Source organism: Argopecten irradians, chromosome 14, assembly GCF_041381155.1.
Source record: "Argopecten irradians isolate NY chromosome 14, Ai_NY, whole genome shotgun sequence".
Classification (NCBI taxonomy): Eukaryota; Metazoa; Mollusca; class Bivalvia; order Pectinida; family Pectinidae; genus Argopecten; species Argopecten irradians.
The window spans coordinates 36,816,146-36,841,408 of NC_091147.1; the positions used below are offsets into that span (position 1 = coordinate 36,816,146).

The following is a 25,263-nucleotide window of genomic DNA, read 5'->3' on the forward strand; positions in this document are numbered from 1 at the left end:
CCACTAAGATTTCAGTCATTTGTTGAGTAGCAAATATTTCAAATGTTAAGTACTTCACACAAATTTTTCTTTTTTCTTTTGAAAGGAATGGAAGACTGTCTTTACAGGAGAAGCAAAAAGTCGTCTCACATAAGCTAAATAAATCGTGACGTCATTAGTATATCCGGCTTAAAGAACGTAAAATAATAATCAGGTACGAGTCTGTAAGATATGTAAAAAGTGAACTTCGTGAATAAGTTTGGCTGGTTAGCACTCGGCAGGTCTCATAGTTCGATCCACCGAACGGATTCAGATGCAATTCTATTAGTTAAATTATTTGTATAGATTTAATGTTGCACATAGATGCAGCATTCACCAAATCTAAAAAGCCTTGTCTAATAGCAGATTACCTAATTATACCCTAAATAGATTGTATTTTGGCAAATGTACCTTTTATCTTCAAAGAATTAAGAAAATAGTTATAAATGCTTTTGTTTTCAAATAATAGAGAAAAACAACTTCGGATGATGAAATAACAGTGTGCAATTTATTGCGATGTAATCCGTGTACATTCACACAGTCTACAGCCATTTTTATATCGACATAAAATTTGAAAAAAATGACGTCAATGCATACATTATACATGTAAATTGATTTTTCACTAATCCCGACATGTGCAATTATACAGTTGGACATAGACATGGTTCATTTGTGTTTTGCTGGATTTTGGATGTAATAACCCCTTTCACCAACAAAACCTGTAGTTCTCCACAATTCCTTATTAACATTGTAGATTATGACGATTGTATTAGGTGTGAATTATGTTATTTAGACAACAACAATCATCTTTTGTAAAATTTCCGTTTAGGTACATTTTAATGAAATAACAACTACAAAGAAGAAATACTTATATAATAAAAAATTAGAAAATAAAGTTTGTATATATTGAATGATGCTCTATTTTTAGTTCTATCGAAATAAATTTGTTTAATAATGATTATTCACCATGAAAATAAGCAATGATTCTAATATTTAGATAACTCCATGCTGAAGTACTTTACCCAAATTAATTTTCTTTAATACAATAGCGTCATAAAACACAAAATTATTTGGACATGGGAATGGGCTTATAAGTATCGGGAATTTGCGTAATGTATACATGTTTTAAGTTGGATTTAATATATTTTAACACCTAAAAGAACAATTATATCGTTCTCTAACATGTGTATTCAAACCTACGTCGAATATATTAATTAAAACGCCTTCTCTGCTTCCTAGCACATCATATGTGTATATAATATATTAAATATTGAATTGTATTGAAACATAAATTGTTAATTGAAAGTTTTTTTATTTCGTGATCACAAAGGTTTTCCAACATAATAGGTATATACTGTACGTTAACTGCTCCGCCCCCGTGTGACTTATGTGCGCCTGACGAACTGAGGTGGGTATTTAAACGCCCCCTTACTAGCTGAGCACACCTGGAACATGTGATTAAGGCAGGTAGACTGTAAATGATGATCAGTGTATGTTTCACGGAAAAAATATATATAACTACGTAGAATATCTTGCCAGATGTGATATTGCTTATAGAGCAGAAAACGTTTTGATATAAAAATGGCCTGAAACAAAGTGAAAGTGATAAGAATACCGATGAAAATATCACATACTGCATTGCAAACTCGAAATATAAAATACATTAAAAATAAGACCTTCAAACTGAAAATCAAAACGTCGAATCAGACTACAATATTAAACATATATTAATGGGTCAAACGAGTGATATCATCAATCACACCAAATATAGAAATCTGGGTTAAATGTTGTTGTTTTTTTTTTAGTTTTAATTTGAATGTTATTAAAATGGGGTCATCGCAACCACTCAATAAAACGGGTCTTTAATATGTTTGGCTTAATAGCGATTGTTAATTTATGTAAAATACCATTTAAGATTTCCGAACACCGGCGTTAAAACCACTAATGTAGTCAAGTGGTAGATATATACTCATTGGTCACATTTGATAAATCAAGGAAATATTGACTGTCATTAATTAACCACCATGGTCATGAGATAAAAGGGCTAGTGAAAGAATGACGGGCAAGAAACGTAACCTAAATACACTGTACCACTATGACCTGGAGATGGAGGTCTAGTGGTAGAATGTCGGACAATGTTATCTATCTACAATGACCAAAGGTGGAGGTCTAGTGGTAGAATGTCGGACAATGTTACCTATTTACAATGACCAAAGATGGAGGTCTAGTGGTAGAATGTCAGACAATGTTACCTATTTATAATGATCCAGAGGTGGAGGTCTAGAGGTAGAATGTCGGACAATGTTACCTATTTACAATGACCAAAGGTGGATGTCTAGTGGTAGAATGTCGGACAATGTTACCTATTTTCAATGACCAAAGATGGAGGTCTAGTGGTAGAATGTCAGACAATGTTACCTATTTATAATGATCCAGAGGTGGAGGTCTAGAGGTAGAATGTCGGACAATGTTACCTATTTACAATGACCAAAGGTGGATGTCTAGTGGTAGAATGTCGGACAATATTACCTATTTACAATGACCAAAGGTGGAGGTCTAGTGGTAGAATGTCGGACAATGTTACCTATTTACAATGACCAAAGGTGGAGGTCTAGTGGTAGAATGTCGGACAATGTTACCTATTTACAATGACCAAAGGTGGAGGTCTAGTGGTAGAATGTCGGACAATGTTACCTATTTACAATGATTAAAGGTGGAGGTCTAGAGGTAGAATGTCGGACAATGTTACCTATTTACAATGACCAAAGGTGGATGTCTAGTGGTAGAATGTCGGACAATGTTACCTATTTACAATGACCAAAGATGGAGGTGTAGTGGTAGAATGTCAGACAATGTTACCTATTTATAATGATCCAGAGGTGGAGGTCTAGTGGTAGAATGTCGGACAATGTTACCTATTTACAATGATTAAAGGTGGAGGTCTAGTGGTAGAATGTAGGACAATGTTACCTATTTACAATGACCAAAGGTGGATGTCTAGTGGTAGAATGTCGGACAATGCTACCTATTTACAATGATCCAGAGGTGGAGGGCTAGTGGTGGAAAGTCGGACAATGTTATCTATTTAGAATGACCAAAGGTACCGATGGAGGTCTAGTGGTAGAATGTCGGACAATGTTATCTATTTAGAATGATCCAAAGGAGTGGTAGAATGTCAGACAATGTTATCTATTTACAATGGCCAAAGGTGCAGGTCTAGTGGTAGAATGTCAGACAATGTTACCTATTTACAATGACCAAAGGTGGAGGTCTAGTGGTAGAATGTCGGACAATGTTATCTATTTACAATTATCTAGAGGTGGAGGGCTAATGGTAGAATGCCGGACAATGCTATCTATTTACTACGATCCAGAGGTGGAGGTCTAGTGGTAGAATGTCGGACAGTGTTACCTATTTACAATGACCAAAGGCTAGAGATGGAAAGTCGAGGAATGTTATTTATTTAAAATGACTAAAGTTGGAGTACTATTGGTATAATGGCACACATTATTGGCTATTTACAATGACCTGAAGGTGGAAGACTTTGAGCAAAATTTTAGACAATATAGCATTGCTACCACGAGAGCTAGTGGTTATACGTCATAATGCTCTGCCCCGTGATATTAAGGGGGAAATAGAGTTCTTTTAAAGTTTGGTTCCATTAGAGAACCCATGTTCCTTTTGGAATCAATAGTTCCTTTTAGCTTTGATAAAGGTATTTTGTATTCCATTTTACTCCCTTCTCGTCGGGAACTGCAAATTAAACAAAAAATGTGTTCAAAATTACTGATGGTTGGTTGATTGTTTATCTACGAAAACTACTAACTTAGTCTATCAATAAACTGTGAAACTGTGCATGTATCTGCGTGCGCCTTACCTTCGCGAATTTCGCGATGCCTATAAATTCGCAAAATTCCTTGTTCGCTAATCAATATACAGATTTGCTAATTCCGAAATGGAGATAGCAAAACTAAGTAACTGAATAACTGATAACGGATAGTACGATCAAGTCAATTTGGACAGTGCGCTGTTATACTTGACACTAATTAGATATACTTATAATTGCGTTCATCAAACTACGACCAATTTAGGTTATGTTTACCGCTTTGTAAATATTTAAATGATAATTACCTCTCTGAAAAACTACAGGTGATCAATAATAAATGAAGGGGTTTTGTCAGGATCAAATTTGGACATACATTGATTTAGAACAATGTTCGGCTAAGTAATGTTATTGCGCATCCTAAATTATTGATATACGAACAACTTACAAAACAGCAATTAGCGCGTTAATAAAGCGTTAAGGTCTAAAATGAGTGAACGATTCCCCGCATCATCGGCATTGCATAGTGATATCAGTCATCAAATATAAGTATTTTATCATCTAAAATATTAGATTACACTCCTACATATCAAACAGAATGTTCAAGGAGGGTTAGTGGTATACAATTGCAAGCAGAAGTCTGCCAAACATTATAGAAAATATTATCCTTTCAAAATTAAACAAAATAGCCATTGATAGAAATGTGGTTTTATACCATTGATGTGTTTTGTTTTGTTTTGATGTGCTTTATTGGCCGTGGACAGTGGCCCGCTAAATATCTTTCCTGTGGACACTTGAATGAAATTTAAAAATAAGATAGAAATTGTGGGTTAGCGGTTGTCACGATGTAGAAAAAAAACCTTTAAATGGTATCGAAATATCTGTTTCTACCGATACGATTTTCCCATACCTAGATTTTCAATATTTTACCGCCTTATTTAATTATGCAATGGTATTTAGATATTACGTACTGCAAGGATTTAATCTATCCTCGAATACCTATTTTCAAACTACCCTACCATGACGGTACCACAATAAGATACAAAGAAAATGACGCTCTCGCGAGGAGCTTAATTTCATACATCGTGGTAGGCGCTGCCATAATTAGAAACATAAATTCAAATTTAACAAAAGACAAGGAATTAAGTGGTATCAAAATTGAAGGGGCGTGGCTTTACATTAGAATGTGAAAGATATCGGTATATCTGTATTCTGTCAAACCTCCGGTGCGTTGAGGCTTTAAATTACCATATTGATAAAATCATGGAGATCGCCCCTCGCCGGCGTGGAAAAGTTTCATACTGCTCTCTACTCATACTTCCCAGAGGTATCTCCTAAGTCATTGAATATAAGTTGAATTAATCCAATGAAATAGCATTCACGCTGTACAGCTTATAAGACATTTCGGTGCAGCTCTAAATTCCATTTCAATCGATGAATTGCATCATATGTAACTAAAGTCCTTTTAATAGTATCTGATAGTAAAGTCCTATACCAAATATGATTATGTCATAATAATTAGAATTTAAATGCCATGCAAGCGTAATCCAGTTTAACACTATCAATCTTGTTAAAAGATTACAAATTGTTATAAAATGTACAAATGTATCCAGTTTACTTATAATATAATAAAAAATTGTAGCTTCTAATGAAAAGTAATTGGTCTTTTAACAAACTTTGTAGTATGTCGATATCAAAATACTTAAAAGGATCAAAACAACTTATGCTATTTTATATAATAAAAAATAATGCTTTCAACTGAAAGAAAATTTCATTGATTATATTCTTTTTGTGACAGGTTTATGAGATTGGAATTAGTCTAGGCATCTCCGTTATTGTTTTTCACACGTGCAAACAAAGAATCTAGAGGCTAACATTTATCTTAGATTTATGATGATAGTAATCGACATTAAATCATATCTATATATATGTTAGCTTGAATATTTATATGAACTGTTAAAGAAGCTCCATCGCCGATAGAGCATATATGATACTCATCATTTGAACAATAATTGGTGTTTTATAATGTATATTTACGTCTGATAGTATACATGATATAACATAAAATAATTTATTTCTGGTGCATGCGCAATTAGTACTGCATTCAATACAGGACAAAGTGCCATTGGTTTATTTTGGAACTCAATAAATCTTTTTTAATGCATAAATCATGAAGTAAAATTAAAAGCTCTAACTTTTAAATAATGGTAATGGTGTAAACTTTTGTAACTGAAGAAAAATATAATACTTATTCACCTACTCCTATTTTTTTATTGAGAAAAAATACTATTTGGCAGTGCTGGAGCATCTTTAGGAATATTTAGGAAGAGAGCGTAAATAGGCATGTTGCCTAGTTGCCTAATTCTCACTGTCTTTAACATCTAAAAATAAAATATTCTGAAACAGAAAAAAAAGAATTAAAGAAACTTTTAATTTATTTGCGCCGTGTGTCCGAGACCAAATTACACTTTGCAACAAGGAGTTTTTAAGTATATGGTTACCATCGGACACAGACGACATATATCAACCGCTCTTTTAACCTTAACCCACCCAAACAAAGGAAAGGGAAAGAAACAATTATATAAATAACAATAACACAACCACCCTCACTAAACAAAAAGAGAAAAAAAATACCTTTTTCCTCTACATACAACCTCATTCCTACATGTAGCAAGACTGCGAGGAGCGTTCATTGACAAAGTTCTATCATCAGTCGATCTTGGTCAATCTAATGATGACACTCATCTGTGGGATTACATCAGTTGTAGTGTTTCTTTTAGCTTTTGGGGAAGATATGAAAGCTATCTTACTGGTTTTGATATCGACAAAACATTTTCGTTTTCTTTTTGTCTAGGCAGAGGATCATTTGGATGACGAAATCATGAATTATCACAAGCAAAAACAGCCCGAAAACTGTAAGTACAGTAAACACCACTATAAATAACTTTGGAGAATAAACCTAAGTAACAAAATGTGATAGAACTGTTAAAAACACTGATCACATGTCAAATGGAACAGACCTTTAAAGTAGACAATATTACAGTTTTATGTGTCGTATTTCCATACCCATGAATCAAGAAAAGCTTTGAATTTGTTATTCATTATCAAACGTTACCCATATGTTGAAAATCACAATACTTAAAATACATAGGTCTTATTATTGTTCATCTAAAGTACAGGGAAATGATTACATACGGTCAGACCATAAATCCAAGGCATGGTCTTCAATTTCACTTATTTTTTAATAATTTAAAGTATATTCTGCAGGTATGTTGCTATTTTCAGAGCTTAATTCATCAAACCTTATGATTTGCAATAACTAACTGAAGAAAAAAATAGCATGTCGCCCACTTATGGTACATGTAGATTTAATTAAAGGGATTGTTTTTTTTTTAAACAAAATGAACAACTGAAAAAATAATAAAATTATTCTAGTCAATATCATGGAAATTCTATTCTATCGGATTCCAAATATTTTAACAGCTGTTTTTGTATTTACTTGCAGCTGGATTTAACGAATATACGGTCACACTTCTCGCTGAGAAAGGAATAGGTACTTCAAATATACCGTAAGGAGCTTATTTTGACATTGTAATAACATTATATTTTTAAAACTAAAGTATTGATTGACGTCCGTTTGAAGCATTTAATTGCGCTTGAATTGTCTTTTCACAGATAACAGATGAATCTCGTTTCAACTCGATCTCAAACGAATCGAATATCTCGTTTAATTCCAAGCATTGTGTTGGTTTCTAGACTATTCACTTGAGTTGAATAATTACCGTGATTTTGTTTGATTTAGTTTATTAGTATTAACGTCTTATTAACATGTTTGGGGAGGCTGCGGTATATTCGTGCTGTGTCAATTTACCATTGTGGAACTCTAGCCCTTTTGGCATCCACTATCTTCCATGCTCCTTGATAACTATCTAATAGTAAAACTGGAGGCAACAGAACAGGTAATTTATTCATTTGATATACATCAAAAGAGTGGTATAACGGTACACTGTGGTTGACTATATTTATATGTGGCTTAGAGGTATGGCGTCGCTCTCTCTGTAGTCTTCAAAAAGATGTAGTCCTAAGATATGTTCAGAGTTGTTCCCCTGAGCTGCCTTCAGTTTTACTATGAGATACCCCAGAGGTGTAGTGATCGTAATTATAAGTAATCGGAACCTTTTTGAGCATCGAGGAGGGTCTCCCACCTTCGAGATAACCAGGTTTGATCGTGTTTTCGTTCTGTTAAATCCCACAGGTTCGTTAGTGCGTCCATTCACAGAAAGAAGAGATCACTTAAGGAAACAAAAAACAAATTAACTGTGGAATTTAAAGCCTTTGATGAAACCTTCACCCTGGACGTACACCACCAGAAATCTACTATACATCCTAATGCTAAAATCGTGATAACGAATGGTGACAAGGAGGTGGAATGGACAGGTCCACACCCGGACTGTTTTCTCACGGGAAACGTGACGTCACACAAGACCGGAACAGTGTCATTATCATACTGTGATGATCTGGTAAATATTTCATATTGTGTATCAATGCATTTGTATTTGGTATTATTTTACGAGCCGTGATCATCTAGTAAATATTTCATATTGGGAATAAATTCGTTGGATTTGATATTATTTTACGAGCCGTGATGATCTGGTAAATATTTTATACTGGGTATAAATTCGTTTGATTTTATATTATCTAACGAGCCGTGATGATTTGGTAGATATTTTATATTGCGTATAAATTCGTTGGATTAAATATTATTTTACGAGCCGTGATGATCTAGTAAATATTTCATATTGTGTATAAATTCGTTTGTATTTACTTATTTTTTACGAGCCACGGTTGTAGAGTGATACTCTATCTCTACCTCACGTTGGCGATTTTTACAACAGTTTCTGTCTGTCGGTTTCATGGTATTAGTCATAGATCGATCGTTTGTACCAATTTCCCATATATCCGGTACAATAAAAACTGACGTGTCGTAGTTTTATTGCGATTATTTGTTGTCATATTACGCTGATGTAGCTGCACATGATTAAAATGCAAAAACCTATCTTTTTAATCCATTTCATAAAGGATTGACAACATTTCTATCATCAGGGGTTGCGTTCTAGTAACCTTGCGTGTTGTCCAATTTACTTCCTGATCCTGAGGTTAAACCTCAAGGGATAAAATAGTTGACTCAGTTTACAGGATCCTTCTCGCGTATGTAAAAGTTTTTGCTTTAAAAGCAAAAGGGATAAAGCCAAGAGCATGCGCATGCTGTTGCGACATGGTGTTTTTCAAATGATATAACCTGAAAGAGAATTCGTTTTGAATTAAAGTACAAGAATCTAAACATCACCAGAATCGTTATCATTGGCGAGGTAATAATAAATCATCTAGGGCTTTGAATGAGAATAAAGATGTGGGTTTAAAATCTTATTTCTTATATCGATACCAAAGATGTGTTATTAAGAATAGCTAAATACAAGTAGTCAATGACTACTTGTATAAAATTTTAATATATGAAAATTTGGGAAATTTTTTTGTTAGGTCTGAACCAGTACGTTCTTTCGAAGATAAGTATTTTAGGAGTTATATTTTTTTTTCATTTTTAGGAAGGTGGTATGTGGACAGATGATCACGAATATCACATTATGACTTTACCCGAGCGTTTACACAAACGGGACACTTCTACCGGTCATATACACACAGTACTGATAGCACGGAAAACACTCGGAACATCCCCTAAGGACTTGCTACATTTACAAAAGGGTATATATCAGAGACAGATAACTTACACTGTTTACCATTCTTACCTAAAACTTATAAATGTAAATTGAGAGTGATTTCTGAATTGGTTTATTATGCTACTGTAATACATTTCCCACTGGTCACAATTAGACCCATACCATACTGCAGGGGTTAATATCACTGTCCTCACATTCACCCCTGGACTATGTCATAACAAACTCGTTTGCAACGACCTGAAAATAAAATGTGACAAGATAGTTTTATTATTTGGTGTACATCGAAATGATTTGATTTATCAAATAATTTTACTTTATTTTGGTTATTTTTATGCCGTGCCTCCGTAATCTTCTATAATCTTCAAAAAGTCTTTGTATGCATGTGATTGGTCAGTTTATTTTTGCCATTAATATTATTATGACAAAGTACGGGGGTGGATATGACGACAGTGATAGTTATCCATGGAGTATCGCATAGAATTGACTAGCCTGTATCATTATTTCGAATGGCACTAGGTAGTCTGAAAGAAAGAAAAAGATGGAATATTTCACTTTTGTCTAATAGTATTTTTCTAACGTAATTGATTACATGAACAGGACTAATTGCTCTAATAAAGGAGAAGATATACCACAAACAAAACCTGGTGACATCCTTTACTAATATCCAGGACGTTTTAAAAACCCAGTCGATTATCGTCGGTAATCTGACGTTTATCTCATTAATTCGTAGACCACGGTAAGCCCTATCTCACGTCCTTATATCCTCTTTTATCAGACACCATTGAAATCGAAGATGATAGAACGATTCCTAAGAATCCGTCAGACGAACAGAAGTTTCAAGAAAATTCGGGCAAAACAGATTCCTCAGACAAAACGAAACAACAAGAGGATGTGTCAGACGAGGAATCACAAAGTCGAGCGAAACGGCAAACTACGTATGTGATACCGTCTACAACGTTCACAATAGAGTTGGCGGTGTACACAGATTCAGATTTCACCTCAATCTTCACCTACACTGACGTTACGCGTAGGATCACAGCCCTGGCTGCCAAGTACAACGGGGTAAGGTTTGACATCATTGCCATCAATTAATTCCGTCTTTTTCTAATTTTTTCTAGTTATGAATGTTTGTATTAATCACATTTAGAGATAAATATTCCAATATCGTTGATAAAGATAAAAGTCGTTTCTGTGTTTTAGACTTCTTCTCTTCAAGTACGGAGTATGAATGTGGATCTCTTTTAACTAGGATAGCAGATACTTACTCATAGTTCGCCATTTTTCGTTACAGTCATATGACTAGATTAAAATCTTTGTTCTGTAAATGATTCTGAATTGAATCGATAACGTCCTATTCCCTATGTTTTCGTGTTGTAATGTATTCTCCCTGTAATTATAGGTCCAGGCTGAATGGGGCAGATCAGGCGACCTTGGGTATACTGTCACCATAGAAATCAAGTATATCAACATGTTTGAGACAAACCCAGTAAGAAAATTCAATGTTTAAAGACGGAACTGCTCTTCATTTAAATGCCTCTTCGTAGTAAAAATGAGTGATTTGTAAAATTATGTTTAACTGCATCAAAACGTCATTTTATTTAAGGAAGAATATGTTTATGTTTTGAAGAAATCCTAATAATGCTCTAGCATGAATGTGTTCCTGTTGGACATTGGAAAAAACTGATTGGATATGAACATCTATAAGTTCATTTCACTAATCCTATACATAATATTTACCGATGCTTAATTTGGCTTAAATGTTCGATTTACAAGTTAGATTGAAATGTCTTGTTGTCAGATCTGGTACAACGTAACTACAGTTCTTGGCTCCCTCCTGAGCCAGATATGTCTAGGGGCCGCGACTGGAGCCCACGACCCCTACGATCACGTATTCCTACATACCGGGTAAATTAACACCCCTCAAAACGCTTGAAGTAGAGTTTGTGTATTTGCATATGGTGGAGTTGACAGCCTTGGTCTATGCAGAAACCAGTAGCTCTGTTCCGTTATACTTTTAGACCAAGTATAAACGGGCATAAACTATCTAAAAGAGTCCATGCTTCCTGCTTAATTATGCCCATTTTTATCTCTATGAACATGCTTTCTATGTGTATTTTCCATTGTTGAGTACGTAATGATGTTTTCATAAGTATAATAGAGGAGAATGTTGAACATGCATAATTTTTGAAGCAAATGCTGATAATGAAAAACTAAAATTCAATAGAAATAAGCACACAAAACGACTTACCCCGGAAAAATCCATGCTTGCCTAAATAAACCCACGTGGATATGAAATATTACTATTAGACTGTTGAAATACGGTTTATCATTTAAAGGGGTAAAACGAAAAGATAAGCGGAACTACACAAACAGATATACACATGAGATATTAAGCAATTAGCGGATTTGCTTCCTGATATGTTAATATTGGTTTGTCAGGTTAATATCTCAACAAATTAACGTAATATGGTGAAATTAATTGTTTTTTATGAAGTGTGCCTGGAGCCAATTTGGGTGGACTGGCCTACCAAAACAAGATGTGTAGAAACAACACCAAATGTGGAGTGTCAGCCTCACGTAGTCTGGTTACATACATTGCTACAGCTCATGAAATAGGCCACAAGTACGTACTATCAGCTATCGAACCTGCCTTAGCGACCACCTCTGTATAAATCGATTGGATGTTAATGTTATTTTTTCTTTGTCTTTGTTAATTGCAATTACAAAAAGGATTAAAACCAAATGACATTTTGTTTGTGATTAATTACGAGTTAAATTAAATGAAAACTTAACCAGTTGAGATATTTGTTATTTTAGCATAATGTCCCAAAACTTAAAATCACGTTTTTGGTGTACCAGAACCGATAGTGGGGGCATTACTTACCAACAAAATTATCTTGCTATAAATAGGTCCCCATTTGATCGTCCTTTTTTAACCCATCAGCTAACAATTGCAATCATTGAAAGAAAATATGCATGTTAAGATGCTTTATGATATACAACTTTATTTTCATAATTATATTTTTAAATCAAAAGTTGTATACTTCTGCAGGGCAAATTATCTATAGCACAGGCCTCTGGGACCTTTTAAATTTTAAGATATCTTACAAGTTCATTGTCATACTACTACAATAGATACCTGCAATTTGTCAAGCTCGTTCGTGGAAATCATTCATTGGTAGCCGATTCCTCAAAACAAAAGTAAAAGTAAAAGACTGTCAAAAGTTTTCTCATACGTTACATAAGGAGTATACTTTAATTTTGACCGAAGTCTGCACGTTTGTTTTGGAAAATCGGAGCCAGGTCCATTGAACGAAGGTACCTGTTATTTAGACAATAGACCAGGACCTCCGGGGTAGTAAGCGTTTTATTGAAATATAAAGATAACTCTGGATTACAAACTGATTTACTCTGTTACAGTATGGGGATGTACCACGACGCTGATCGAAACTGTGTCGGAGATGACATAGGCGTGATGGGAGGACGCGGGGTCGGCTGGAGCACCTGTAGCAAAGCCGATATGCAAGCATACTTGGAGTAAGTGAATCGATTTGTTTGTTTGTTTGTTTTTTTAATTCAATTTTGCTTGTAACGAACATTTTCATTGGCTTAAAATTTATTTTATCAGCCCATAAAGGGAAACTTTGGCGTTGTTGTTTATATTGTCGCTTCTGAATGGCTGAGATAACGGCATAATTATATCATAGCAAAAAAAAAAAAAAAAAACAGGTTTGAAAATAAATTGGGAAATTATTTCTCAAATAGAAAAGTAATTAAAGCTAAATAAGGTAATTTTCATACGATTCAAGATTAGCTTTTAATATGTTATTCACCACCGAAATTACTCCCATTTTTGGTATAACGATATATGCTGAGGTTTGAATTTTACGAAGTAGAGATCGAAATGAATTTTAGCATATTTTAGATATTTATGTCTATCAAGGAGTAGAATGGATTCACAAGGTCAAACAAGTGTCCAAGTCTACAATTTACATTTAGCAGTGATATTCGTGATTAAAAATGATTTCTTTTTATTGCATGTATATTCTGTTTGCCATGCAGGACTGGCAATGCCCATTGTCTGTGGGAAACCAATATCCCTTTGGCAAACGTCGCTGCTAATTTACAGAGTATCTCGCTAACTGGTGAATTAATGGGTAAGTATTTTCAAGATTTTGATATATAGAACAGATTTTGTTTTCCTTGAAATTTCATATTTCTGAATGTAAAATTCTTATTTTATCTTATTTATTTCGTAACACAAACAAAATGCAAGTAAGTATTTTAACAAGCGGTACATATGCTTTCGATCGGTTGGACATAAAATCAACCTCTACTGACGTGGATAATATATACCTCTTAATAGGTATGATGTAATAGCATTTTTTTCCACTGAAAGTTAAGTTTATTGCTGTATAAACAGAATTGTTATTCACCATATTTAATTACTCGACGTTGACATGTAAATTATTCACTGAATTAAGTGTGTCTTAATATAATATGGGACACCGATCATTTTAAAACTACTATTTATTTAGTCATTTTCCTTGAAGACTAAAGCCATTTTTTTGTTTATCTTGATAAGATTAAACAAGGATAATAAGCTGTATCAAATATTGTGACTGAGGGTTCCTATACGATATTGGACTTATTTCGTAAATTGGCAACAAATGACACTAATTAGGTTCCATCACATAGTACTTGACCTAGCTAATTTAGTTCAGTATGTGTTTCCAAGGTCAGACTATGCTACAGGATGAGGTTTGTGAGATTCTCTATGGCAGTGGATTCCGGTTCAGGGAATACCCCAACTTTGATGTACGTATTTTTGTCTACAGTCAGTAAACATCAATATTAAACATAAATAATGAATTATCTCCTTCAGTTTCACTTTCCGTATAGCCAGTTATTTTCGCGGACCACAATTTCGCGATTAATATCAAAATGAGAAAATCATATGCAAGCGAGCTTAAATTTTCCCTTTATGGATTTAAGGGTAGATATCATTCAACCATTTCTTTATATTTCGCGGATCATATTTTCGCGATTCAAGCAATTCATCGAATCAAGAAATCGCGAAAATATCATCTCTGCGAAAATAACCTGCCATACGGTATCTTGGCGGCGACTTAATTTCGCGTTTTCAACCTCAACTACTTTGAGTAACGACTTCTCGATTGATATATCTTTAGTTCTTCTTAACCTTTATTTGAAATATTGTCACGGCTATTGTTTTTTCTCGTTTTCTACGCAATTACGATCTTTGCATACTTTACTGAAATGCGACAATAAATGGGTTTACTGTATTTTTGTATACATTATTTTGTTATTACATGTACGTGTACTATGAATTATGAGCAGTCTATTATAAGTACAACTTCCTATGATTTTAGCATTATTGGAGCGTTGTGTGGAAATCAAGAAAAGACCACTGCCACACTTCTTATTACTTTTTTATTTATAGAACTGTGGCCTTTTTACATGTGTGGACATGAATAGGGGAAATACATACGGACAGATGTACAAAGTTACATCCGGTATATCTGGAAACTATTGTGGGGCAGGAATGGTAAGATATGATCCTGTATCTCTTCTTCATATCTGTTTCATTTCGGATTTTAAATTTTCTTCATATCGTCTTTAAACTGATAGTTTTGAAGGAATTAAAAAGAACAGTGGGTCCCCGTTAATCCGGATGTCGATAGTCCGAAAAACTCGCAGTCCGCTTGGAAATGTCAGGGAAATGATTACTGTAACGTTATATATTGATTAAGATCACAGAATTCAGCAGTCTAGAAAACTCATAGTCCGGATGGTTTAGGATGCGGAGATCGGGTGTTTCCTGATTATCGAGTGTTAACTGTACATTAAAATAATAATTAGTTGATAAAGATCAAATGTTTTCCATTTCGAATGTGAACAAAGTTATGTCCTAAAAATGACGTTCGCCTTTGAACGATATCTTTCATTCCTCTGCGTTTTAAAACGACTAACCTAAAGTCCTCAGCCTCTAAATATAGTGAAAACATTTATGTTAAAATTCATTACTATTTGTTATTTTATGATTTCAATATAATTTAATAGAATTTTTGTACAGGGTTTTTAAAGTCTCTATTTAACAAGACAAGGGTGGCAACTCGTACATGATGTTTTGACGATCGAGAGAGCGCCCACAACTTGATCAATACACTTCGAAACCACTCTCAAGCAGTATCATGGAAGATTTTTAAAGGCGAGCAATTGCTGGTCAGAAATAGATATTTTGACCTTTGTTTGACCCTTTAGTGAAATATTGACATTGTCATAATCTCGATTGCAGTACATAAAAATAAAAAAACATACAAAATTATTAGAAGTAATCTGATAATAACTGAAATATGTTTATGCCTTGAAATTTAGAATGAAATGGTTTGAGATACAAAACTATGTCTACCGAACAGGTATGCTTCAAGGGAAGTTGCTCGACTCTCGCAACAGCTAAACTCACAGGCGCGACAGTTACCACGGGAGGTTGGTCAAACTGGGGCTCATGGACGACCTGTTCTCGCACGTGCGGAACGGGTATTCTACACAGAAGACGCATTTGTAATAATCCAAGGTATTATTTATAAGAAAAAAAAGTAATAAGAGAAACGTATATTTCAACTGTGCATTTAACAGACTACATTACTTTGCATCTTACATCAATCGTATATTCGTAACATGCGATGTCTTTTACAATGTGCTGTGAATTGTGAAAACAAATGGCGACTGATATTTAATGAAACCCAAAACTCCCATATTATATTATTTTCATTTAATGACGTCACACAAGCATTCTAGTAAATTTCGTGATTTACTCTTTTGAACTTATTCGAGGTAAATTCTTTTCGCGAACCCTTGTTGTAGTAGCCTTTCGAATTTTCGTGAATCCGCGAATATTGGGGATTATACAGTAATTGTTGTTATTTGCCTTGTATTAACAGGCCGAAGAACGCTGCATATTGTTCCGGTGATGAATACGAGGCTGAACTGTGCAATACCACGGTAAGGAATCTAATATTATCACATAAAGAAGTTAAAATACGTTATCAAATGACCTGGCCAATGCATTTGCAAAAATATGTTTTATTTTCTGTATTCTGAGATTATTTTAGGCATCATATCATTTCATAACGTCTTATTATAATTTCTGTGTTGTAGATAAATATATTTCTTACATGCCAAGTGGTGAAGCTTTGCATGTATTTGGTTCGTCTATTCTTAAATGTTTAATTCATACATTTGTAAAATACTGTGAATAATTCTAGGTTTTAGCATCGATGTGATAACAAAGTGTTCCATTTACCCATTTATATTGTAAATATGTAATTTTCAATATTCTGTGTATAGCTTTCGTAGGATGTTACTTTTGTTTGTTTGGTTAATTAACATCCTATTAACAGCCATGGTCATGTAAGGACGACCCCCCATATAATGAATGCGGTTTGTAGCGTGCATGTAGTGCGAGGTGCGTTTTTTGGGAGACTGCGGTATATTTGTTATGTGACTTCTTGTATAGTGGAACTGGTGCCCTTTTTACATAAAAAATATCATAATTATGAAGAGTATGTTAATGTAAAATCTTTGTTAAAACTGCTTGTGTCATTCAGCCGTGCCTAGGAGATAGTGTGACTGAAAACACACTTATTACGGAGAGAGCTTCTGAAACATGTTATTCCTTAGTTCAACATGGGATTATCGACACCAACAACTACTTTCCAACAGGAACAATGTACAACAGTGTGCGTGAGTACTTTAAGGCTTGTTTTGATTGCATTCAGTGCGATATTCGCTTGAAAATAGTCTATATAGTACGTACATGGTTTCATACTTAGGCGGGATGTCACTCAAAAATCTGTCCTTGGACCATGTACATTCTTTCTGTTTTTGTGAAATATATATCAATAGCAATATTTTGTATCGATATTCCTAAATTATATAGATATCATAACAAATGTTATAATTGTTTAAATTCATGAAGATATGTTCGCGTGCAAAAAAATCCAAAATAGTTAAAACACTTTCAAATTTCAAATAATTATTTGTATGCATAATTTGAACTACAGGCGTTAAAGGAAATATATTTTTCAACAATCTTTTTATTCAATATACCATGTAAATAACGATATATGTTCCTTTCGTAGAAGGACTCTCGCACTATTTCCATATCTCATTCTTAAACAAGCTTACCATTCATCCACAACCGTTTGATATAAAAAGTACTAATACATTTGGTCTTCAGCTGTAGAACCCCAAAAGATTAATACTGTCTAATTCACTTTTGCGCGTCAATCTTTAAAGGTATATATATTTTAAATGTGATTTCACACACTTCGCGCAATAATTCTTCACCTGAAATTTCTAGAAATTGATTCTCAAGACAACATAATGCCTGTGTATATTATATGATGCCACGTGTTGGCTTCCTCGTCACACGATTTCTGTTTGGTTTGTATTAGGGATGGGTAAGTGTGAAGTGACGTGTGACAAGAGATCTGGTTACACTGCGGAGGCCTACACCCGCTATGGTCTGATGCCCGATGGGACACCCTGTAATGAAGCCCTTCACACCTGGGACGAAAATGACTGGCCGCGTCGACCCGGATATGAAGACTACTGTCTCGAGGGATATTGTTACGTAAGCTTTGATGCTTCATCGCCGACAAAGCATATATCATATTTGTCATTTGTACAATAGTTGATGTTTGATAATGTATATACGTGTTTGATTAACACAAAAATACATAAAATATTTTGTTCTGCTTCTGTTGTCTGCGTAATCACTACCTTATTCCATATAAGGCATAGTGCCATGGATTTTTTTCGGAATGCAATTATTTATTTTAAATACTGTCATACTGAAGTAAAATAAGAATCTCAAGCTATTCAATGATATCTATAATGTAGTGTAATTAACTTTAGAGAAACAATGTATACGTATTAGTTTCTAATTAATTTACACTGTTAACATGTGTATTACGTTATGTGTTATTTACATTCATGTGTTGATACTAGAGAGTCATGTGGTAATTTATTGATACGATGGCGTTAATTACCCCACAATTGCCGTTAAAACGATGACTTTCTAATAAAAAGATAGCTTAGAAGGCGTCACAGATAAATACGTGTACCATGTCAGTATTACTTTTTACAGGGAAAACATAAAACAAAAACATGTCAACATATTTTAGTACGGAGTTAAAGACATGATGTAATAAGTGTCCTCAAATTCCATTTGATATACATGCTGCACAAAAGAGGGTACTTTCAGGACACTCACAAGTCCAACATCAATAAAATGATGAAATTGGCTTTAATTTTTACCGATTTCATTCATTCTGATGCCCTTGAACAGATTACTAATATTCGTCTAATTCCCCACAGGTATTTGGTTGCGATAACAGATTAAATGGACAGGAATATGACCAGTGCGGTGTTTGTGGGGGAGATAACTCCACGTGTCTCTTCTATAATTCCGTATTTACTGACTCCGTCGCCCAAGGTAAATTGCATGTAAAACGCATGGTTACATCATACGTTTTAGTTTAAACGGTTTCACTGTTGGACCGTTTGTAAATATAATAATGCAAGCATTTGTCCTGGTGAACCTTCAGGTTTTGATACACGACTATCAGGGTGTTGTGAAGGCTTATCTGAAAACAATATAATATCGCCATTTCTGTCATTAATTCCAAAACGGACGACTACGTCCATCCAGTCAAACCGTCTAAAACATTTCCATCATTTGTATCACATTGCTAACAATGCCATTACGACCGTATGACGTCACAATGTCAGTGAAATGGCAAAGTTTGAACCATGTTGTTTCTTAGGGTAAATGATGCAAACAGAAGATTTAAAATATAGCACAGTTGTCATTTATGAAAAAATCAATTTCCAGTTAGTTTTTACGGGTTCAACATGAATTTTTGAAATGACATTGTATCTTTAGGTACAAAGAGAGAGAAAACTTATTCCTTTGATATATTGTTTTTTAATGCAGATATAAAAAAAGGCTATCTAGCTTTACGAAATAGAAAAAAACATGTGTTCGTCGAAATAAGTGAGAGGCTCCCCAAGATTCGAATAGAATAAGAAAAGAAGCTGAGATCTACTTATTCTTCCCATAGGCGGCTCTTAGAAGCCAGGCAGGTAGCCAGCATGAAATCTACAAGAAATAAAAATGACATTGACATATAAGCCGATAAACTGCGTATTGGTTCATTTGATTGATAGGTGTTATTTAGTGATTTCGAACTAATGTGCATCTAAAATGAGTGTGCCCATAGCTTATACGAATACCACTTCTACAGGCGACCGTGTGACCATAGTCCAGCTACCGGCCGGATCTTTCAATGTCCAGTTTTGGTTTACTTATAGCCAGATGGGAAACAACTATGTAGGTAAGTTATCTGTTTGATACTCCTTCGTATAATATATATAAATATGCTTCAGTAAGATAGCACTATAAAATAAACCAACAATGCTAGAGGAAAAATAGCACGACGATTTTTAAAACAATAGAATACGTCTGTAAATAGATGTTACCAAACCGGTGACGATTGTTTATCATGTTTATCAAATTCAAGCTAGTCCGAAAACAAAGCAAATCGGAATCAAGTCATGTTGGAGTTGACCAATCAGAGGCACCGTAGGTGTTTACACACTCGGTAGTGTTCGATAATTAATCGGCTGACCAGTGGCCTCTCATCTATAAGAGTATTCTGATATCATGCAATCACAGTATAGCAATAAGACAAAACGCAAAGACAGATCCTGAAGAAGTTGAAAGTAGAAGGGATTGGGGGAATGATTTGAAAACGATTTAATGCTGCTGCAAACTAGTTCTCGCCAATAATTAAACTCCATCGATGCTTATATTGTTTATGCGCCCAAAGTGGATGCGGTACGGCGGTTTGAAGGGACGAATCATCTGTGGTAAAAGGGTATCACCTACAATTAACAAACTGATCGTCAAAGGGGCATAAAACGCGTATTTAATAATCAGTGCAGCTTATACCATTTATAGCAATCCCAAGTGCAGTCGTTCTCCTTCGCGGATTTAATGCAATAATAATATTTGAAAAATAGTACATCTTATCTGATTTGATCGCTTTTCATATGTATAGCTCAAATGTTGAGTTTTTATCTCGTCCCTGGGTGTTGTTAAATGTTTGTCTTTATATAATTATTACGTCCATGATTTAGCACTGTTGAGCTATGGAGTAAATACGACAATGGTAGTATTAAATATAAGGTCAAGGATTGGGCGCTGTTGAATATTAACATATTTTTTTCCTATTAAGCCCAGGAGTAATTATGACAGGATATTAAAATCTCAATGATTGGGTGTTGTTGAACAGCAATATGGTTTTTTTTCTATAGAGCGGTGCAGTAAAATATGACGAGATATTATAATCTTCAGGATTGGGTGGTGTTGAACAGTAACATTCTTTGTTTCTATAGAGCCCTGAAGTAAATATGACAAGATATTATAATCATATCTCAAGGATTTGGCGCTATTAAACATTTATATGTTTTGTTTCTATAGAACTATGGAGTAAATACGATAGAGCCATTATAGCCTCCAGAGTTGGTTACAGCTGGGTATACGATACCCAATCTAGTCCAATATACCATGCCGGAGCCTATTGGTCCTTTTACTTTAATACCCAGTACCTTTTAGGCAAAGGCGTTCTGACAGACTCCGTCACCATTAAGGTAAGAACTGGTACTAGGCATAACTATTTATGATGACATTGGGCAAACTAGTAGCCCATTTCCATTTACTCGATACTCCAGGGGTGACTATCACTGACGTCATATCCATTGGAATATTTCATAGTAAAACTGGAAGCATTTCAGGAGAAAAAACTGACTAATTACAGAAAGGCGTGCAGAGCTTTCCTCTGAAGATGACGCTCAACTTCAACGCGACACAATCAACCGCATTGTACCGTTATACAATTCCTTTGATGTACATCAAAGGATCAAATTTTCTGTGTCGACGCATGTTTCCAGTTTTACAATGATATATTTCAGGGGTGGATATAACGTCAATGATAGTAACTCCTGGAGTAAAGAGGATGAACAGGAGCAGAACCTACCACTTTCATAGAACACGGTGTATCCCGGCAAGGGGACAGAACCCTAAGCCTTCCTCACAAGGGCGTGCATTCTACTCATTCGACAATGCCAAAGTCGATGCGGTGTCAAGGGACACATTTGCAATAAGAAAGTCAGTCATAATGAAGAAGAAAGATGATATCCTAAATTAAGTCATCCTTTATGATCATGCAATGGTAAAAGCAGGTACAATACCTATGCCCTACATACAGGACAACTGCATTGATGCATTGATCATATTATCTAATTGAGCAAATAGTCTATTTTGCTATCATTTTTGAGAGCATTTTATGAACAAAATAACAAATTCAAGACGTAAATTTTAAACTCTTCCATGAAATAACCACAATTTAAAATGCTGTGTAGTCCAAACTACAATAACTAACATTCGTCAGTATGACCTTACAAACTGCACAAAAGACAATAACTTTAGACAGATTGATTACTGAACAATAGCCTACATATCTAAGTTAAAAATGATACATCATCGTAAAACAATATCAACAACGAAACATTAAAAAATATATTTCAGACAAAATATGTTTAGTATCGTTTTCTTCATTTGTTTGCCTCAGTCGTTAATGATAATACCTGCGTTATTTTATCTAGTATTACAGTCATAGTGGTAATCCCAATCTTGGAGTGAACTACGCTTACTCAACGCCACTTGATGGTAAGTGCATCGATAGTACTCTCTTGGGTAAATTTATTCACTACTCTACTTCAATCAATCATGAATTATCATTAAGTACGTCCTGATACTGCTATTTAGAAATCTTGTAACTAAAAAAGCAATTTTAAAAAGTTTTACTTTTTATTATCATTATAATTTTTTTTATTTAATTTGTAGTTGGAAGTTGCACCGGAAGCTGTCAAAATGGAGGAACATGGGATAGCTCGTTGTGCGCATGCATCTGTCCAACCGACTTTTACTGTAAGTCTGAACATTGAAATCTACTCTCACTATATCGTATCATACCTATGGATCCATTAATTGGTCTTGCCCTATATTTGTGTTCGGAAATCTAACAGACAAACATTTATAGGTTTAGTTGAGATAATAATCAAACCATCATTATCATACTTGCTCAGGCCTATTAAGACATCTTATCACTGCTAATGCTAATAAACTCTTCCTTAAAACGAATGTAGCATACATTATGCTATTCCACATTTTTTTCATAATATGGAGGTGATTTTATGTGTCGAATAATATTTGATAATTATGTAATACCAGGAATATTAATAGAAGAAAGAAACATATGCATGTGTATATATTTATTCTGGCGTTTGTCTCACTTCTTCACATCAAACAAGTTGTTTATTATAGATTTCTCACATTTACACGTGAACATGTTCATTATAATCTTCTCACATTTACACGTGAACATGTTCATTATAATTTTTCTCCCAGGTACATGTAAACATGTTCAGTATAATTTTCTCACATTTACATGTGAACATGTTCCTTATAATTTTCTCACATTTACACGTGAACAAGTTAATTATAATTTGTATCCCCCGCTTTCTCTGAAATGGAGGATATTACTAAAAACGTCATTTTCTGTAATACACAATAAGTGTAACAAATGTACACTGATTTTCTTCAAACTTAGTGACACGCTTAATTGGGTTTAGGGCTCGACCAAGTTCGATCGCGACTTTCAACGGACCTTATTTGGTGGAGTTTTGGCCCTTTGCTCAAATTTTAAAAGTCAGTTTCTGCCACTTCCGTTTAATAATAATAATAAATAACAACCGATTTTCTTCAAACTTTGTAACAAGGTTTAATGCCTTAAGTGTCTTGCTAGATTCGATCAACTCTTTCAGCGGATGTTATTTATCAGAGTTATGGCCCTTTAATTTACTACAAGTGTAATTTTTTCTGTAGTTTCTATATAACAACTAACAGATATTAAAATCAATATCGTCAAAACATGGTAACAACTCTCTCGACCAATTTGGATCGCCACTTTTGGCAGATCTTAATTAGCAGAGTTATGGCCCTTTGATTTAATAAAAAAAGTCATTTTCTGCCACTTCCGTTTAATAATTGTAATAAATAACAACCGATTTTCTTCAAACTTTGTAACAAAGTCAAATGTTTTACTTTCGAATAAGACTTCAGTTTATTTTTCATAATTCAACCAAGGTTAAACCTAACCTCAATAATATTTACCTACAATATGTCCCGAAAGCGGGGAATGGAAATTCCAATGTGTATGTTTTCTCTCATTTACACGTGAAAATGTTCATTATAATTTTTCTCACATTTACACGTGAACATGTTTTATCATAATTTTTTCACATATACATGTGAACATGTTTTATTATAAATTTCTCACATATACACGTGAACATGTTTATTACAGCTCTGGACTGTAGCAGCTCCTGTAACACCCAGTGTAAGAATGGAGGTACTGTTATAGAATCAGGATGTGGCTGCCAGTGTAATAACCAGTCGTTTGGTACTACATGCCAAACGTGTAAAGTACCCTTCACCGGCCAGGCCTGTCAGAGCTGTGTGGGCGCCACCTGTCAGAACTGCGGTGTGTTCGATAGCACCACCTGCCGGTGCCAATGTCTAGATGGATATGGCGGAGCATCTTGTGACAGTAAGAGTATAAAGGGTCATATTGTAGTTTAAAACTGTTAAAGATGCTCCATTGCCGACAGAGCATAGACCTTATTCATCATTTGACCAATAATTGGTGTTTAATTTTGTATATATATATATATGTGTGTGTGTATAATTATCTCAAAAAAAATATGAGTCTTATTAATCATCAAAACTGGTATATTTTCAAAGAAGACTACTAGAAAATAAGTTCTACAAACATCCATAAATATCACACACCTGATTTGGAAATTATGGCTCTAATCTCTCGTGTGTATGGTCAAAACGGCAAAATTCCCATAAAATCCAAGATTTTGTCAACTAGGTCTCTTTGAGTGACAATAGCTCAAAAACGAGCACACAGACATATGTTTTTTCTTCCATTTTCTTTTATGGTATGAACTCCTATTTCCAAAAATCTATATGAGAAAAAAAGTTTAATACAAGAAAATTTTGACTTCTCAGAGGAGTACATCCTTAAGTGTCTTGCTAGATTCGATCAACTCTTTCAGCGGATGTTATTTATCAGAGTTATGGCCCTTTAATTTACTACAAATGTATTTTTTTCTGTAGTTTCTATATAACAACTAACAGATATTAAAATCAATATCGTCAAAACATGGTAACAACTCTCTCGACCAATTTGGATCGCCACTTTTGGCAGATCTTAATTAGCAGAGTTATGGCCCTTTGATTTAATAAAAAAAAGTCATTTTCTGCCACTTCCGTTTAATAATTGTAATAAATAACAACCGATTTTCTTCAAACTTTGTAACAAAGTTAAATGTTTTACTTTCGAATAAGACTTCAGTTTATTTTTCATAATTCAACCAAGGTTAAACCTAACCTCAATAATATTTACCTACAATATGTCCCGAAAGCGGGGAATGGAAATTCCAATGTGTATGTTTTCTCTCATTTAC

The 25,263-nt window shown here is 34.3% G+C and overlaps 1 protein-coding gene across 1 annotated transcript in view; it reads left to right on the forward strand.

Annotated features, from left to right (window-relative positions):
* LOC138307184 (A disintegrin and metalloproteinase with thrombospondin motifs 18-like) overlaps window positions 1-25,263 on the forward strand; it is a 65,550-nt gene that overhangs the window by 30,598 nt on the left and 9,689 nt on the right. Inside the window, 22 exon segments of the mRNA XM_069247817.1 lie at window positions 6,696-6,756; window positions 7,347-7,410; window positions 8,097-8,361; window positions 9,445-9,601; window positions 10,352-10,638; window positions 10,976-11,062; window positions 11,375-11,481; window positions 12,071-12,199; window positions 12,997-13,113; window positions 13,639-13,733; window positions 14,315-14,394; window positions 15,041-15,145; window positions 16,017-16,174; window positions 16,542-16,602; window positions 17,208-17,343; window positions 18,057-18,235; window positions 18,982-19,099; window positions 19,911-20,000; window positions 21,149-21,318; window positions 22,333-22,396; window positions 22,574-22,657; window positions 24,096-24,338. Of these exon segments, the coding sequence (XP_069103918.1) occupies window positions 6,696-6,756; window positions 7,347-7,410; window positions 8,097-8,361; window positions 9,445-9,601; window positions 10,352-10,638; window positions 10,976-11,062; window positions 11,375-11,481; window positions 12,071-12,199; window positions 12,997-13,113; window positions 13,639-13,733; window positions 14,315-14,394; window positions 15,041-15,145; window positions 16,017-16,174; window positions 16,542-16,602; window positions 17,208-17,343; window positions 18,057-18,235; window positions 18,982-19,099; window positions 19,911-20,000; window positions 21,149-21,318; window positions 22,333-22,396; window positions 22,574-22,657; window positions 24,096-24,338 (2,857 nt within the window).